Genomic DNA, 19099 nt, shown 5'->3' on the forward strand with positions numbered 1-19099 from the left:
GCTCCTGGGACTCTCGGCCACCGAACCGCGTGGCCCTGGCCGCTGAAGCCGGCTCAAGCACGCGGCTCTTCCGGGTAAACGCGTCACCTCGGCAACCGCGAACGAGGAGTGTGGCGATCGATTTGTCACTACTTCCAAGTATCCCTCCCCATCCAGGGTGGCCATCTTGGATGAGGGCAGGTCGAAGGATGGCAAGGGGCTTCTACCAAAGAACTGGAAGCGTGCACTTTATATTGGCTCCATTTTCCTGCTGCGATAGTTCCGGCTCAAAGGAAATCCGGGCAAAGGCCATAAAGTAAGACGAGTGCCGGAGAATACGCGGGAAGCGAGCCCACGCTAAAGATGGCGACTGCGGCGTCGGCGTCCCCCAAAAAAAGGAGCGTCGATTGCGGTCGCTCCACTCGACGCTGGATTGAGCAGGCCTGCGTCGGGACGGTTGTCGCGGCGGCGGCTGCTCGGAGCCGGCTCGAGGAGGCAGTTGCACCCGACGGAGGACAGGAAGAGGCAGCCGGACGAGCTGGGTCCGCGAGGACGGACGGTGGCCCAGTCTCTCTGGATTCCCCGTTTTCTCTCGATCGTCTTTCTCTGGGACTCGCTCTTGGTTCCACAGAGGACCCACTTCCCATCCCGGTATCAGGCTCTTGGCCGCCGCGTGCTAGGAAGGACTCGAACCCCGGACCCGCGGCCAGGACTTGTCACTCCCCTTCCCTTGGCCTCGGATCCCTCCTGAGAGGCCCCCTGGGTGCCTGCCCCTCGTGGGGTTCGAAAGGGCCATTGAGAACATCAGCTGCCCCCGTAGGAGCCGCCTTCCTCCGCCCTGACCATCCAGAAGCCTTCGTGCTTGGCGATGGTCAGTCAGCAGGCATTTATTAAGCACTTACTGGGTGCCGAAGGCTGGGGAATAAAAATCATAGTAATCGCCAGCATTTATGTGGCCCTTTAAGGTTCGCAAAGCGTTTGAGCGTTTCAGCCTCGGGAAGTAGGTGCTGTCATTAACCCCATTCTACAGATGAGAAAACTGAGGCAGGCAGAGGTTAAGGACTTGGCAGGGTGGTGTCCGAAGCCGGATTCGAACGCAAGTCTCCCATCTATATGGCACTCTTATCTACTGCACCGCCTAATTGCCCAAGAGAAAGGCAAAACTATTCCCTGCCCGCAGGGAGCTTACCCGCTGCTGATGTCTACCGACAGAGATGAAGTGGGTACAAAATCATTCCACTGAGGGCCGAGTGGAGGGTTTCAGCTTTTTATGCCCCCTCACCTTTTTAGGAGAACAAATTTTTGCCCCCAAATCTGAACCATTACCCCCGCTGTCTACTGCAGAAGAAATATTGGCATGGTTGCACCCCAGATCCATCAGCTGGGGAGCCCATCCATTAATGCTTCATTAAAGTGCTTCTGATGCTTCCTTATGGCATGTTGGTGAGGCTGGGTTCTGGAAAGCCATGCCTACAGGTTAAAAACTCTGGCCAGGCGTTATGCTAGAGACCTGAGGAGTAACTCAAGTTGCCAGAGGTTTATCAACAAGTAGGGTTGATTGGTTGACTGTACTCTAAGTGATGAATATTTTTGGCCACAGAAACTTCTTCTGAGGTGTGGAGAGGTTGGGATCTGCAACAATAGTGTAAATGCCCTAAATAAATCACAGATCTTTTTCTAAGTTGAGAGATCATTTACTGGGAAGCTACTGTGTTCAAGACACTGTGTTCAGCATTTTATCTGACAGCCCTTCCTGATGGGGATCAGGGATGAACCTAGACATCCCTAACTTCTTTTCATTAATCCATCTAGATTACTTTTTTTGTCTGTGTAATTTCCTGTTCTTTTTGTGGGGGAGGAAGGGAGAAGGAATAGATATTTTTGCATTTTAAATAAACTTCCTCTTGCATTAAAGGGTACTGATATGTTGTAGCCTGAGCTTTAACATCAACATTTCCCTCACTACTTGTTGCCCACTTCAGTTCAACAAATGCTAATAACCCATCATAGGATCTAAACCTGAAAGGGATCTTAGAGACAATTTTAACTGAATCTTATCATTTTAGAGATGAAGAAAAAGGTTCAGTGGACTTGTGACTGACCCAAGGTCACACAGATCAATAATAAATTCGTGATCCATACTGAAATTTGATTCCTAATTCAGTGCTCTGTTCACTAAAAGGCACTATAGAATGGGAAGGAATTTTTCTATTTTGTGTTTTATCCACTGTGCCTTAATAAATATTGAATTAAAATTTTTTTAAAATGACCTTGCCCAAAAGGAGTTCGTTTTATTGGGGGAGGGGTTACAGCTTATCCACAGATAAAGAAATAAAAGGTTGGATGGAAAGTGCTTTCGCAAGGAGGGAAGGTGGTTAAGGGGGAGTGAAGATCAGACAGGGATCAGGAAACTTCAAATAGTGAGTGGTACCTGAGCTAAGTCCTAGAGGAAGATAAAGATGATAAATTAGATGAGGAGGGAATTATTCCAAATTAAGAAATGGCTTGTGCAAATGCATGGAGGTGGGGAAAAGAACATGAAGTTTGGAAATGCCTGGTTAAATACAGTTTGGCTAGAATGTAGGTATGGGGTATGTAGGTAGGGGAATAATGTGAAATAGACTGGAGCTTGTCTATCGTAGACACAATGCAGAGCCACTGAAGGTCTTTGGACTCTAAACACCTATGTCACACCTATGCTTTAGGGGGATTATTTTGGCAGCTGTGAGAAGGATAAATTGAGGGGAAGATGGCCCCTTGAGCTGTTCTCTGGCTATCTTATGTATATCAAATACATGTAAAATCATGTGAATTCATAGAAGTTTATCCACTGGAAGACCCAGATATTGTAAGATCTTAGAGATACAATCGTTTGTAACTTCTCAATTTTTTTTTTTTAGGATGTAACTGTTTCAGCATAGTTCCCATGTGGTCTCAGCCTGAGAGAACTGACTTTGCAAAAGAGACAGATCCACCAAGAAAGAAACTCCTAAGAGAGTTGTTGACCTTCCAAAACTGACATGCACATTTTTAGGTCTCTCTCAACCTGTTAGCAAAAGTAGTTCACGATACAGTATTTTATTCTTTATTCATTGGAGGCACGGTACTCTAGGAAGTGGATTAAGAACTGCTGATCTTAAATATTTTGAAAATACACTAGAATTTCACCATAACAACATTCGTGTCTCAGGAATTCAAAAGTCAGAACAAAAAAAGAACTTTGACACCATGCATCAGAAAGCCAAATTCTTCCTCCAAACTCTGAAGTTTAGTATTGCTGACTTTGGAAAATACATGCAGAAGCAGCCTCATGATCACCATCATCTTCTTAACCATTGTCCTTGGATAAAAGTGAGAAAATGTCACAGCTTTAAGTGTTTGCAAAATAAATGCAAGAAATTCACATCAGGAAGAAACATCACAAGCCAGAGATTCTCCTATGCGGTATGAACTATTTATACTCATCTATTTGTAGACAAATTCTAATTAAGAGATAAAGGATTGACAGACTGGGTTCTAGCACCATCTCTCACTCACAGAATCGCAAAGGTACTAGACCAAGAACCCCCAGCAAGTGGTAATCCAGCTATTGCCCAAAAACCTCAACTCAAAAAAGAAAATGATGAGGATTTACTGGAGAGGCAGTAAAGTATTTAGTTACTTATACTGCTACTACACACTGCTTTTACTGCCTCTAGTCTTGTTAGTTACACACTGGTTTATACAGAAGACTTTGTTTATGTAGAGGACAGAAACTGTGTCTTCCACTTTTGTGTAATCATGGAGAGATACAGTGGGAAGAGCCCTAGACCCGGAGCCAGAAAACCTGCTCTCTAGTCATCTATAGAATGGAGTTAGTAACCCTTGCACTACCTGCCTCACAGAAGTGTTAGAGCAGAGAACTTTGTGAAATTTTAAATGTGAACTGTTATTGTTATTTGATTGTGAGCAAAGAATGTAGCAAACCTAATGTTAGTGTTATTTGGTAAATATTTTTTGACGTACTATAGATATTATATTTAATTATATATAATTATGTAGCCGGAGAAAATTTAATACATACAGAATCAAAGCATTAAAGACCAGAGGTATGACTAGAGCTTCCAGCTATGTTTTTATGTGGCGTTCACAGGAAAAAAGAAGTAAACTGTAGTCTCATTCTAATGTTCTCCTCAAAGTCCTTATGTTGTAAGTTTGTTTCATAGGCAGTCAACCCGTACTATAAAGGCCCTTGGCTAGATTGTCGATAAACCTTCCGACAGGTCTGAGACTGCTTTGTACTAAATAAGTGTTACAACCCAATGACTATCATACCTCTGTCCCAGAGGCATCATGATCTTTCATTTGGGTTTATTAGGAAAAATTTTTGTAAAGGAATGTGGAGATGGAGAATTAACTAAAATGATATTTTACATAACATCACAGGTATTTTACGGATTCACTTGTATTTGGTAATTAAGGTTTAAATATGTTGACCCTTATAGGATTTATAGTCAGTGCCAAACATATAGCACTCATTTTGTTTTATTTTATGTGTGCAAGTCTTATCCCTTCACCTAAACTGTAAGTTTCTTGATAGTAAGGACTATTTGTTATGCATCTTTTGTATTCCCCCATGGCATGAACATGGGCACATACATAGGTGCTCAATAAATACTTAATAATGTTATAGAATTTTCAGACTTGAAGAAACCATATAGATCAGCTAGTCTAATTTGCTTTTAAAAAATAATTGAGGAATATTAGGCTCAGAGAAGTTAAGTAATTTGCCCCAAGTCACACAGTTAATAGCAGAGCAGACTCCAGTCTGTATTTTTTCTACCATGATAGCTTTAATGAACTTTAATCTGTCAACAAGTATTTTTAAAGCACCTACTTTGTGCTGGGCACAAGGAATGTGAAAACACATTTTTGTCACATTTGGTTCTTTATCTTGTATTTTATACCAGCTTTCCATGTTAAAAATGCTAAAAGGAGTAAAAATGTCCTAACCATTCCATTAGTTTTAGCAATATGCTACACATTTTCTCTTATCCACAGCACAGCTTCACTCATTCTCACTCCAGCTATAAGAGATAGGAAGGGTTGTATAATGCCTGAAACAAGTTGACTTATCAGGATATTAATCATATTAAATAGACTATTAAGATATTACTGGATTTCTACCTATTTAGACTAGAGAGGTAGTATCATTAACTTATTCTAAATAGTAATGATGATAGAAGTGTCGTGTATCTTTCAGATTTAAAAGCATACAGTAGCTGTCAATTGAAAGAACACAATAATTCACCTCAATAAATTTGTGTCTTTTTTGTGCAAGGGACAGTACTAGATGCTATAGCTACAAAGAAAGATAGGACAAAAGACTTTTTCTTAGGATGTTACAATATCACAGAGGGAAGACATATACAAATAATTATCACACAGAAGAAATCACTTTTATCTGATGATATATGGGAAGGAAGCATCTGAGTTCTAAGTATGTCCTAAGTTCTAAGTTTGAGGGGTGGTATAAGAAAAAAGCAGACACAGCAAAGGATAAGAATGGAGACAAAGATCCCAGTTTTTCTGGTCAGGGGGTTCGGAACCTGTGGCCTTGAGGTGACACGAGGCCTTCTAGATGAATTCAGTCAAAGCACCTAAGGATCTAGAAGACCACATGTGGCCTCGAAGCTGCAGGTTCCCCACCCCTGGTCTGGACCATACTTTATATCAATAGGATAGAGCACTTTGAGTGCCAGGATCAGTCGTTTATAATTTAGTAGACATTGAGGAGCTACTAAAAGTTTTAGATTACTGGAAGATTACTCAGGCAGTAATTTAAAGGATGAATTGGAGAGGGGATAGAATGGAGGCAGTTAGAAGACCATTCTAATAGTCTAGGCAAGAAGAGATGAAAGACTGAACTAGGTCAGAGGGCAGAAAGGAAAGGGCTGACCTAAGAAGCATTGTGCCGATAGAATTGGACATTGTTTTACTGATGAAGCCAACATACATGGTGCAAGGAAGACAACTCAGTTATGCTACAAGGGAGAACTTATACTTGGAGGAGGGAAGGGTCAGTGAAGGAAGAGATAGCATCTGAGTTGGGACCTGAAGAGAGGAAGAGGAGTCACAATCATTTGATCAAACACGATGCTGAGTGCTGGGGATAAAAAGAAAAGCAAAAATAGTCCCTGCTCTCAAGGAGCTTATATTTTAGTGGTAGAGACATTGTGCAAAATAGGTACATACAGTATATGTCTGCGCAGAGCAGATGGCAGGTAGTAATCTCAGAGGAGAGGGCCTCTTACAAAAGATGAAATTTGAGCCAAATCTTGAAGAAAACCAAAAACTCTGAAAAGTAGATGAGGAAAGAAAGCATTCCAGGTATGGGGGCAGTCAGGACAAGGGCAGAGAGAGGAGACATAGAGTGTCCTATGAGAGGGACAGCAGATAGGCCAATTAAGCTGGATTGTAGTGAATAAGAAGAGTGGGAAAGGGCTAGGTTATGTAAAGCTTTAAATGCCAAACAGAGTGCTTTATATTTGTTCCTGGAAGTAACGGGGAAGTCACTGAAATCTACTGAATGAGAATAGGAGAGGGAGAATATGAGCAAATCTAGGCTTGAGGAAAATCACTGACAGCTGAGTGGAGGATAGGATTGGAAGGAGGAGAGACTTGAGACAAGAAGACCAATTAGAATGTTCTTAAGGGCCTGAATTAGGTTGGTGACTGTAAGTGGAGGAAAAGGGATGTATAGGAGAAATGTTTTGAAAGTAGAAATGGCAAGATTTGGCTATGGATTAGATTTTTTGAAGTGAGAGTAATGAGTTGAGAATGTCACCGTGGTTGTGATCCTGGGTGACTGGGAAGGTGGTGGCGCCTCAGACAGCAACAGGAAAAATTGAGGGGAGGGAGGAGAGTTGGGGAGAAAGATAATGAGGTCTGTTTTGGAAAAGCTAAGTTTTAGGTGCTTATAGGATATCCAGCTCAAGATATCCAATAAGCAGTTGGTAATATGGACCTAGAGCTCAGTAGAGATACCAGGACTGGACATATACATCAGGGAATCATCTATTTATAGATGATAGTTTAACTCATAGTAGCTGATGAGATCACCAGTTAAGAGAGTACAGAGTAAAAAGAGAAGAAGGCCCAAGACAGTCTTGGGGTAGGAGTGGGAAAAAAAGGAGGAAGGCAACCACATTCAGTGGGCATGACATGGATTAAAATGAGATAGAGTGGTAATAGAAAATGGGTCAAAGATACAGTTATCCCTTCCACATAGCGGGGGTTAGGGGTATGGTGCCCCAGTGATCTGGAAAATCCGCATAAAAAAATTTGGCCTTCTCTTTGTACCAGAGAAGAAGTCTGATTTTTTTTTCTTTTTCTTTTATGGGGTGCTTATAGTTAACTTATTGTAAAATTTAGGTTAAGCATTTGGCCATGGCTATACTATATAATACCATACATATATTTTATGCATTTCTGAGTTTCTAAACTTTTTCTGTGTCATCTTTGTGTGTCATCTGTGACTTCCACAAAACTCCACAAAAATTCCCATTTAATTTCTTATGCCGACCCGCTATATATCAAAACCTCAATAGAGAAAATCTCGATTTGGAAGGGATAGCTTGTAATCCCAGGATATGTATGGGTGACTGGGAGGATAATAGTGCCATCAACAGAAATAGAGAAGTCAGGAGAAAAAGATAGGTTTTGGGAAGAGGGTTATAAAAATTCAGTCCTCAGCATGTTAGATTTGAGGTGTCAGTGGAGTATCTAAGAAATCTAGTAGGCATTTCAAAATTCAGGACTGGAATCCTGGAGAGAGATTGAGGGGTGCCTATAGAGATGATGATTGAAGCCATGGAAGAATATGTGAGTATAAGTATGGAAGAGAGTCCCAATAGAGAAGAATAAAGAACAGAGATTGGAGCAGATTCAAGAGAATTCAGCTTTGTTCATTTGGTTATGGCATAGAAAAAAATTAGGCAGGCAAATATAAATTAAATCACGGAAACGGCGCAAACATTGTCCCAGCTACACCACATAATCAATGCTGGGTTCTAATCAGGATCAGATTTGGGTTCATGGGTAACAAAATACGGTTCACTTAGAGGCCCCCTCTTGTGGCCTGTAGGTCTATTTTTCACCTTATGTCACTGCCTAATGTTACAATTGCAACATAAGCTTCTAGTCAGCCTCCATTTATTATTTTTGATGTTTTATTTATTTGTATCAAAGGCTATTATTTAAGCAGCCCAGTGAGTATAGATAATTATTTAAGTTTCTTAGTGAAAATAGATGGTTTCACGTTTTTCTTCCAAAATAAACTCTGGTTTGTATAGAAATTCTGATGGCAGTTTCATTGATTAGAAAATGGCTCTGTACTAAGGTTTCCACTGTTTTGGACAGATCTTGTAAGTGATCACTTAATAAAAATTATTTGATTGTTTATGTATTTAAAATAAATCAGCAATTTAGAATACTATAGCTTTAAATCTAGTTTGATTTTGGTTAGGAAATAATTTTGCCTCAGTTTCTTCCCTTTATCTTGTCCTTTAAGCTAGAATCAGGTATAAATTCTGCTAAAAGTGTAGACATTCGATCTAGCTCTATAACTTTTTACCTTAGCCTTGATCCTAATGTGAATCAGGTTGAGTTCAACCAAAATCTAAAATATCTACCAAAAATGGAAAATAACAAGTAAATAACATATAAAGAGAATATTGGGGGCTGGAGGCATTCAGTTTTTTTATGTTTGTTTCTTGTCATATCACATTTTTGTAGCTTTTAGATTGTAAACTCGTCATGGGCAAAAAAAAACCTATTTTTTTGCTTGTATTTTTGTACCACACCTAGTAAAATATCATGTGCACACCAGTCATTCAATGAAGATTTGTTGGTTGCTGAGTTAATTATTGAAGGATGAATGGCTGCTTTGGCACTTATCATTATAATTGTCGTCTTTGGCAAAGACCCATGGTTGGAAAGCTTGGCTAGACTGGTTTCTTCTACTGAGGGGCATTCATTCCTGGACAGGTTTAATAGAATGTTAAACTGTGAGGCACCTTATTCACTAGGCAGTTGAGATTTTTTTTTCTCCTGTCTAGGACCTTGATGACATACATATCCGTTTATGTGACTCTAGAGGTCAGTTCAAGTTTTTTATTTATTAGCTATTCCTATCTCCTCTAAGAACATTCATGGGCAGATTCTCAGGCAGTAGGCACTTATTAAGCTTTCATTTGTGTCTCTGCTAATTTTCTTTAATTCTTCTATTATTTCACTGATTTTTCCTTACATATGGTGAATGCATTTTTCTCAAAAATGAAAATAAAGGGGATGCTCTATTTTGCAAGGCAGTAATTCACCTTTTGAACAGATAAACCATTCTGCCTTTGGCTGCTGCTTATCCCAACAAGGGAAGCAAATTATTGCTGATGAGGAGGTGGGGTAGGGCAGACTTCTTATGTTATAACTGTTTTATTGTGAGTAAAATGATGGTGAGCTTTTATTAGTAAAGATAAAGTGTCCTTCTCTCCCTCCCTGCAGTGCTTCTCCTTTCATACTTCAGTATTTGTAAAAACTCAATAGATGCCTCTAGCTCTCTTTCTCTCTACTATCCCACCCCTGACTGAGTGTTAAATATGTAAAATACATGGGATTTCTTTTTCTGCTTAATCTCCTGTAAACGTTGCCCATGGTGTTTCTGCACACTCTCTCAAGCGGAGTGCAGTCTTAGCTACACTTCTGCGCTCCTCATCCTTTGGAATTATTGATGTAAAAGAGCACAGCAGTATTCTAGTTGCTGAGTGTCCTGTGCATCCTTTTTTGTTTGGATTTTAAAATGAGATTTCTGCATCAACACAGGACTGTGGAAGGAGGATTTTCTCGGGGGGAGGAATTAGGAAAGCCTTTCAAGAACTCTCAAACTACTTATTACTTCATTAGGTGTTCCTGGTATTGTAAAACTTACACGAAAAGGAAACAAAGGATTTTTCTTTAGAAAGTAGACAATTTTACTAGTTTAAAATAATTTGACTGCTCTAGTGAACTATTTATTACAGGATCTTCTGAATATTGAACAAGAGAACACAAAATCCCTTTTAATAAATTACACGGATTCGATGGAAAGATTCAAGAAGAAAATAGAAGCATTCTATGACAAACACTTACTCACTTTGGACAGCTTAGAGGTCAGTAGGAAATAATTTATTTCCCTCCTTAAAAAATAATCTCCGGTACTGTAGGCCAAGAAGCATATGTATGTTCAGCACTTAAAGACACCCGGTGCTGCAGGTCAGTGTTTTGTTATTTCGAGCCAAAGGATAGTCATGAAACACTTAAAACGAGTATGATGTAATATTTTTTTAAGTGCCATAGATTAAACCAGAACAAACCTCAGAAAGTTTCTGAGTGTAAAAATAGGTCGATTTTTAGAGTTCGTTTTATAAAAGAAATAATTATCATGTTTAACTATAATGTTTAAACTTGAGCTCTAATTTTTAAAGCAGTGCTAGGAGACCATAGTAGCCATGTTAATTCATGGCAAGAGCACCATTAAAATAAAATTAACATTGTTTAAACTGCTTTGTGATGTTCCTGTCTCAAGAGCATCTTTTATAGTTTCGTTTAAAAGTATCGTACAAAAGGAAACACACTTTAAATACATTCTGCCTATCCAGCTTACAACTAAATTATTTCACCATCATCTTAAAATTGCTACAGTTAATAGCAATCACTTGCATGAAGCACAGATACTCACCCTGGATATTTTTCAATAAGATATTAACTGTGTGTCTTAAATAATCATGTTTTAGGTATATACCCTCAAGCAGTGCTGTGCAATCTAGTGACTTGTAACAATCGATGTCTCCTTCTCGGCACTCCCTTGGCAGTCAGTGGTGAAAGGATGAGACTCAGAGTAAACCAGTAGAATATTTAAAGAGCCACAGCTCCCTGCTGGAATCACAGAACTGCTTGTGGGAATTTAGAAAATTAATTCTTTAATATAAGTTCTCTGTAACCAGAAGTTTTCTTTGTATTATACAATAATACAGTGTTGCTAGATTTGGAGTTTCACATAAAATGAAATTTGAATTTAATGAATTTCGTTGAGTCTCCAATTCTAATTTTCACCATAATGTAGTAAAAGGAACCCTGAAGTCAGAAGCTTTGAGTCTCAGCTATATACTCTGCTGTTCTAAGTCTCAGTATCCTCATTGGTTAAAAAAAAATAGGGTGGTGATAGTAAGAGCCACACAGGATTATGATGAGAAAAATCCTTTATAATTATTAAATACAAACTGGTATATGAAGCTCACTGATTCCATAAATATAAGCAACATAAAGAGGAAGAAACAAATGATGTGTCATGTTTCATTCTTTATTTAGTATATGTTCACATACTTCTGCACTGGTAGATCTGTTGTTTTTAATGAAATATAAGTATTTGCAGTATCTTCCTGTGTATCAAATAGCTCATTTTATCAGAGATCAATAGAGGTACATATTTATAAATTGAATCAATTTTGCACTTTTTATAGCAACACTATTTTTTTTCCACTTCTCAGATTAGATTTGGTGATTTTGTTTATTATGAAGAAGATGGTTGCATATTTCGTTTAAAACTTGGAGATGGTAAACTTATTTTTTCTTTTTTACATGCTTTAATTTTTCAAATCTTCTTTCTTGGAAAATATAAATGTTCATTGATGAAGTGTATACAGTGGTAGAAATAGAGTAGCTACATAGGCAAAATCGACTCTGCATTATTGTCTTCTTAGAGTAACTTAGTTTTGAGTATGTATATTTTACAGTCTATTTTAATATCTAAATTTGGCTATAGCAGTATTAACAAGGATATACTATAGCCACAGCATAGGTGCAAACAGAACCTTTTCTCAAATTAGTTTGTTTGTTATGTTTGTGATTTTATAAATATAAATTTATGAGCTTGTCCCTAAATGCTATATATTCTCATCCTTGATTAAATGTAAATCACATGCCACCAATTCTGAAGAAAAACCAAATATATTTGCTTTTAAAAGAAGATATTTATCTTGAGATTCAAATCTATGAAATTCCTCTTTGAAATAAAATGTATCATTTAGTATCTGGTCTGTGATTTGTATTTTTCTTTATGTACTAGGTATTGATAATTGTGAAGTTTTACTCCGTTTGGAAGAGCTTTCATTATATAATGCCTTTGTTGAACGTATCAGGATTTCTCCAGGGGAGGAGTACATGGCAGCCAGCATAAAAACCTCCGATTCTGAAGAGTCTACATGTGTAATTGTTAAGCTTGGCAAGCATCCAGAAGTGGAGGACTTCATTCCCAATGTGTTCAGTTTTGGTAAGCCACTAGCAGACATGTTCTGTCCTTAAAGGCAGCATCCAAAAGGGTAAGGGCAGAATTTATTCACTGAAGAAATATTTATTGCATGCCTACCATGTACAGTGCTAGATTCTGTAGAATAAAAATACAATAAGATGGGCTCTGCTGTCATGAAACTTACAGACTAATATGGGAAAATAAGACAGATACACAGTTATGATAGAGGGTAGGAAATAAATGCATAATAAAAGAGGCACCAAGTTCAGAGAAGAGAAGGATTAGTGCTGACTAGGAGTGGACTTCCTTGGCCAGAGAAACTCAGAAGGCTTCATGGAAGAGGTGGCATTTGAACTAGGCCTTAGAGGATAGGTAAGAATTGAACAGGCAGAGCTGGGAGGGAAGGACCCAGCACCTTTGGCATAAGCATAAAGAATGGTGAATGGAATTTAGGGGATTGTGAGGAGTCTCTTTTAGCTGGAGCTTAGAATACATAAATAGGAGTAGTGAGATATAAAGCGGAAAAGGTAGCTTGGGATCAGATTGTGGAAGGAGTCTTAATTGCCAGACTGAAGAGTTTTGACTTGGGAAGCGATTGAATGTTTTAAAGCAAGAGAACTACATGATCAAATCTGTACTTTAGGAAGATTGCTCAAATAGCAGAGTGTAGGATTGGTTGAAGTGAAGAGAGAGTGAAAGACTGGAGGCAGGGAAACTGGTTAGTTAGGCTATTGCACTAGTCCAGAGAAGAGGAAATGAGGATAAGTAACAGGCAATTCAATTCATTGTATAGAGATGAAGTATCTGCTATGTGCAAAGCACTGTACCAGGTGCTCTAAAACCAAAACCAAAATAAGAATTATTGCTCCCAAAGAGCTTATTTTCTACTGGAAATTATAACATGTATGCAGATAAATATATGGTAATTTGGGAAAGGAAAGACCACTAACAACTAGAGAGATAAAGGAAGACTTACCAGAGAAAGTAGCATCAGATTTAAGCACAGCAGGGAAAAGGAGGACCATTACACCTTGATGAGCCCTGGGAAGCACAGCACATAGAGAAGCTGTGCTCCAGGAAGCAACACTTAGCAATACTGTGCTTGTAGATGCAGGGATTAATTAAGGGTTTGTTTTGGTTTCTTCTGTGGTTATTCCCTAGATTAGCCAATTTCAGTGCAATAAGCTAATACCATTATGGTGGTGGTCAGGAAGCTTGGGCTCCCTTCTTCCTATGCATGTATCCCTCACTTCATTTATGTATATGCATGTATGAGTGCTCCCTGCAACAAATGTTTGCAGATAAACCATTTCTCTAACTGAGGTCTTCAAGGCAAGCAGAATGGGGATTTAGCCCAGGCAGACCTCGGAAGAATTGCCCAGTGATAAGATGAGTGACCCCAGAGTCAGCTTTCTTCCATGTCTGAATTTTTCTTCTCGGGGGTATAACCGCTCCTTTTCTAAAGACCTCTACTTCTTCAATAGGTACAAGAACCAACAAGGGTAGGGGTGGGGAACCTGCAACCTCAAGGCCACATGTGGCCTTCTAGGTCCTCAAGTTTGACTGAATCCAAACCTCACAGAACAGATCCCCTTAATAAAAGGATTTGTTCTGTAATGCTTGGACTCAGTCAAAAGGCTGCACCCAAGGACCTAGAAGGTCATATGTGGCCTCAAGGCACAAGTTCCCCACCCCTGAACAAAGGGATAGTCTATTCTGGATCTGATAGAAAGAAGCAGAACCCCAAGGAAAAGTAACTATTTCCTAATAGGAGTTTGTGAGACAGAAGAAGATTGGCATATTATACCCTAGATTTGAAGAGAATAGCTCTTGTAAGAGTCAGAAGAAGATCTCACCCATGAACTACTGTTCTAAAGGGAAAGTTAGCCCAGGAAGGATGGAAACTATTCAAGAACAAAAGCTTAAAATCACATAGCGAAATTCTGGTGAGGGAATAAAAGGGGAACTAAATGAAGAGACCAAAAGGAATTCATCAAACAATTTAGCTTTTCAAAAGACAAAAGTCAGTGAGCTAGGTCATGTTCTATAAGATGAACACAAAAGCAAGACATAGTCCTATGAGGACTCTTATGTTAGTAGTGTTAACACTCACAATGAGCTGATATTGGTGAGGAAAGCTAAAAATAACACAAAAAGGAAGGAGCTGTTTTGTTTTGTTAACAATATTGGAGAAAAGAGTAGAATCAAAGACAGGATGAGACTTTATTTAGGAATGGATTTGGACAGTAACCGACAGTGACAACGGAGAGAAAACAGAGCTGCTCCAATCTTACTTTGTTTCTCTTTCTCTGCCAAGGAGAATGACCTTTAGACTGAAAAAAGAACAAAAATGGCATACAGGGAGTGGATACCCAAGATAACTAAAGAGACAGCAAGGGAGCTTCTGGATGCCTTTGATGAGTTCAAATCACCCACCCCAGATGAACTACATCCTCCATTACTGAGAGAAATGGCAATCGTGATTGCTGAGCCACTGTCTGTTATCTTTGAAAGATTGTAGAGAAAGGACTGAGGAAGGACAGCACACTTTGCTGGAGCTGTGAACTGGTTCAACACTTCTGGAAAGCAATTTAAAATTTTGCTAAGAAAGTTACTAAAACATCCATACCCTTTGAACCAGCAGTCTCACTGCTGGGAATGTACTCTAAGGGGTACTAATATCTTTTGACTGATTAATATCTTTTTTCACTAACTTCACATCCCTCCCTCTTCCTCATCCCTTTTAGGAAGAAAGATTGAAAGAAAGGGCCCATCTACACCAAGATTTTGAGATCAGTGCTTTTTGTACTAGCAAAAATTGTAAACAAAGTAGATAACTATTTATTGGTCAGTGACTAGAGAAATTGTGCTATGTGAGGTAGTGGAATATTATTTCATTGTAAGAAATTATTAATATGAAGAATTTAGAGAAGCATAGGAAGATTTACATGAACTGAATTAAGCAGAACCAGGAAAATTATATACATAACTAAAACAATGCAATGGAAAGAAGAAAAAGAAAGATTGTATTTATAATGACCAAGCTTGTGCCTGAAGAAGAGATGAGAAATATGAATCTCTTTCCCTTCTTTGTAGAGGTGAAGGGACTATGAGTATGGCACAAGACTTATACTGCCAGATTTGGTTGTTGTTTTTGTTAGTTTTACTGAATTATTTTTCCCCCCTTTTAGTGTTAAAAGAGATGAGGAAGAGGGAGGGATGTGAAGTTAGTGAAAAAAGATACCTATTAAATTTTTTAAAAAGGAAAGATCATGGAAAACCAGAGTGTTACCACAGGGAATGTAAAGGGCAAACTACTCTTTAAAAAAAAGAATGGACTCTACAGAATTCTAGAGTATATTATTAAAGAGACATCCATTAACATCTTGAAGAGGAAGCAGAGAGGTGGAAGTACTAGTGTGGCTTCATCAAAAACAGATCATTCCACATTAACCTTATTTCTTTGACTGGGTTACTAAATTGGGAGAGGAGGGAAGTGCTGTAGATATCATTTCCCTAGATGTTACCACTGCATGTGACAAAATCTTCATGCTATTCTTGAGAAAAAGATGGGGAATTCTGGGTTAGACAGTAATCTGTAACATGACAGATTTGGAACTGATTTGAGTGGCTTGATTCAGAGTAGTCTTTGATGACATAATGTCAACTTAGAATAGAGGCAGTGTGGTACATGGGAAAGAACACTGGCTTTCCCAGTGTCTGAATTTGAAACCAGGCTCTAAAACTACTACTACATGTGTTACATTGGGCAAGTCACTTAAAGCTCTTGGGCCTCAGTTTCCTCCTCTGTAAAAATGAGGGACTTGGACTAGATTACATCTAAATTTCCTTCCAACTATAAATCTGTAATCCTATGACTATCTCAGGAATTTGTGCTTTCTTTTGTACTATTTAACATTTTTATCAAATAAATGAATGAGAAAGCATTTATTAAGAGCTTACTGTGTGCTAAGCATCATGATAAGCATGGGAAATAAAAATTGAAAAGATGAGACAGTCTCTGCTTTGAAGGAGCTCACATCCTAATTGAGAGATATAACAAATAAAATAAAGTTTAACTCCAGGGTGGATGTTAAGACCCAGGGATCCTTAGGTTATATCACTAAGACTTAAACTTGGGCTCAAAAGATGAGCTACAAATATAGAATTGAGGATGCATGGTTAGGCAGGAGTCCTCAGAAAAATATCCAGGAGGCCCTTTTCTCAGTAATATCACTACTAGACCTATACAACAAAGAGATAAAAGAAAGGGAAAGGACCTATCTGTACAAAATAGTTATAGTAGCTCCTTTTCTCACTCATTTAATAAACATTTATTACATGTTTATCATATGCCAGACACTGTTGCTAAGTGCTAGCAAAGAAGTGGAAACAAAGAGGGTGCCCGTCAATCGGGGAATGGCTGAACAAATCATGTTATCTGTATATAATAGAATGTTATTATGTCTTAAGTGATGACAAAATAGTTTCAGAGAAACTTGGGAAGACTTAGAAGAACTCATGCAGAATGAAGTGAATAATAGCCAGGAAAATAATTTATACAGTAACAACAGCATTGTAAAGAAAAATTACTTTGAAAGACTTAAGCAGTCTTATCATTGCAGTGACCAACCATGATTCCAGAGGACTGTATTTTTTTTTTGGAGGAAGGAGCCAGAATTTCAGGGGGAAAGGGAGCTACAAATAAGATTGCCTCCGAAAAGAAGATAATAAAGAAAAGACAGTCACTGAATTATTTTTTTAAATCCACAAAGGAGAATAGAAGGAAGTTCAGAAAGAAACATAGACAAGTAGTATAGCTTTGAAAGTAATATGTTGAATTTATTATATCCTTTTTAAAAATAAGCTATATGTAATAGAGATTCATGTTTTTACATGTAATTCTATTTTTCTCTTCAATTTTGTATGTAGAAATCCTTTTTGTTATAGTTAAATTCAGAACTTTAAACAATTATTTTTAGAAATCTAAGTGGGAATTTTTGTGGACTACCAAATTCAACATGAGTCAACAGTTTTATATGATGTTAGGGTACATTGAGAGACATAGCATCCAGTCATCATGAGGAGATAGTCTCTCTGCACTGTGGAATCTGTTCAAATCTAGGTACCATATTTAAGAAGAGGATAAATGGAAGACAGTCTGTGAGAGGGTAACCAGGATGGTGAAGGGCCTTAAGTTCACGCAGTTAAAGGAGTTGGGAGTGTTTAACCTAAACAGGAGACAATGATAAGCTAAGATTCAAATATGACTTTTAAAGCTGGTTTTGAAATCGAATAACTAAAAATAAGATGATTCCATTAACAAAATTAGAAAGAAAAAAAGATGTTTTCGAATATTGTGATTAATTTGGCTTTAAATTGTTGAATTAGAGTTGTATTGGGACATCCAGTTTGAAATAATCAAGAAATAGTTGGAAATATGAATATATAGTCTAGAAAACAAGTTGGAACTGGAGATAAATTTGAGAGTCATCCATATGGAAATCATAAATAAAGCTAATAGAGGAACTGCCTACATTATTATACTTCCCACTTAGAGAGGGGTACTGCTCAGTTCTATAGTCTCTTTTGAAGGCCTTATGCCAGGGATGGGGAACCTGTGGCCTCAAGGCCACACATGGCCCTCTAGGTCCTCCAGTGCAGCCCTTTGATTAAATCCAAACTTCACAGAACAAATCCCCTTAATAAAAGGATTTGTCCTGTAGAACTTGGACTCAATCAAAAGGCCAACTCAAAGACCTAGAAAGCCACATGTGACCTCAAGGCTACAGGTTCCTGCTCTATGCCCTCCTGTGGACATAAACCTAGGTTTATTTGTCCTTATCCTTTGATTTCTAGTGGACTGATATTTCAGATTACCTCAATATTATTAAAAATAAATAGCATATAAGATGCTGTGTATGGTATGATTCAATAAGTGCTAACTTGGTTTGTTATAAAGGGTAACTTCTCTATAAGATGAATATAATGAGATGCATCTGATAAGATTTAAATGTTAAACTTTGATTGTCTTTTAACTGCAAAACTATCTTTAGAATAATGGTTATAGAGTCCATAGTCATTGTCAGGCATTGAAGAAAATATCAATCAAATTCATTATCAAATTCATTAACCATATTGTAACATTACGAAGGACCTGACAAACTTTCATTTTTATAACTTAACACTGAATGCTAAATATAGTCATCCTCCCATTTCTTCTTCTACCATCATAAATATTTTGTCCCTTTGTACTTTTTTAACCCCCATTTTTCCTCAGGTATGCCATCTGTACCCTAAACAGTTTGCCAGTCCTAAGAATTAGAAAGGAGAATAAAAGATCTAGTTTTTCCTCAGCCTTCAAGTTAGAAGTTGTAGATTTAAGCCCAGTTCCAGTTTCATTCTGATCCCTCAATCTAGCCCTCCTCTTAAATCAAATGTGCTTTCTTTGAGATCTGATCAGAATTCCAAAGCATTCACTCCTTTGTGCTTTCCTGAAAAGTCCCTAGTAAGAAACTCTTAGTAAATAACAGTAAATATTTGAGAATATATGTGGAGGCGCTGGTAGTTCATTCTGTAGAAGGCTCTCTGGCTTATTGACCCTGAATGAGGCTCATGAATTCTCTCAGCCTCAGTTCCCTCAAATGTAAAATTACCTTACAGGTTGTTGTGAGGGTCAGATGAGAAAAGATGTGGAAAAGCCCTTCGCAAACTTAAATGCACTATATAAATGTCAGCTGCTGTTATTGTTATCTTGATTCAGTATAATCGAGTTCACTTTAACTTTTAGTTTCCAAG

General features: G+C 38.2%; 2 protein-coding genes across 2 annotated transcripts in view; one reads left to right on the plus strand and one right to left on the minus strand.

Moving 5' to 3' along the window:
* The window catches only part of CAMKMT (calmodulin-lysine N-methyltransferase), a 536340-nt gene extending 536048 nt beyond the window's left edge, over positions 1–292 (minus strand). The window contains 2 exon segments of the mRNA XM_036750026.1: positions 2–202; positions 284–292. Coding sequence (XP_036605921.1) covers positions 2–202; positions 284–292 — 210 coding nt within the window.
* A 227-nt stretch (positions 293–519) lies between these two features.
* The window catches only part of PREPL (prolyl endopeptidase like), a 44508-nt gene continuing 25928 nt past the window's right edge, over positions 520–19099 (plus strand). The window contains exons 1-5 of the mRNA XM_036750321.1: positions 520–850; positions 2880–3423; positions 10035–10163; positions 11541–11607; positions 12119–12322. Coding sequence (XP_036606216.1) covers positions 3208–3423; positions 10035–10163; positions 11541–11607; positions 12119–12322 — 616 coding nt within the window. The 5' untranslated portion in view covers positions 520–850; positions 2880–3207. The remainder of the gene's footprint in view (positions 851–2879; positions 3424–10034; positions 10164–11540; positions 11608–12118; positions 12323–19099) is intronic.

This window comes from Trichosurus vulpecula, chromosome 3 (assembly GCF_011100635.1).
Source record: "Trichosurus vulpecula isolate mTriVul1 chromosome 3, mTriVul1.pri, whole genome shotgun sequence".
In the NCBI taxonomy this organism is placed as follows: domain Eukaryota; kingdom Metazoa; phylum Chordata; class Mammalia; order Diprotodontia; family Phalangeridae; genus Trichosurus; species Trichosurus vulpecula.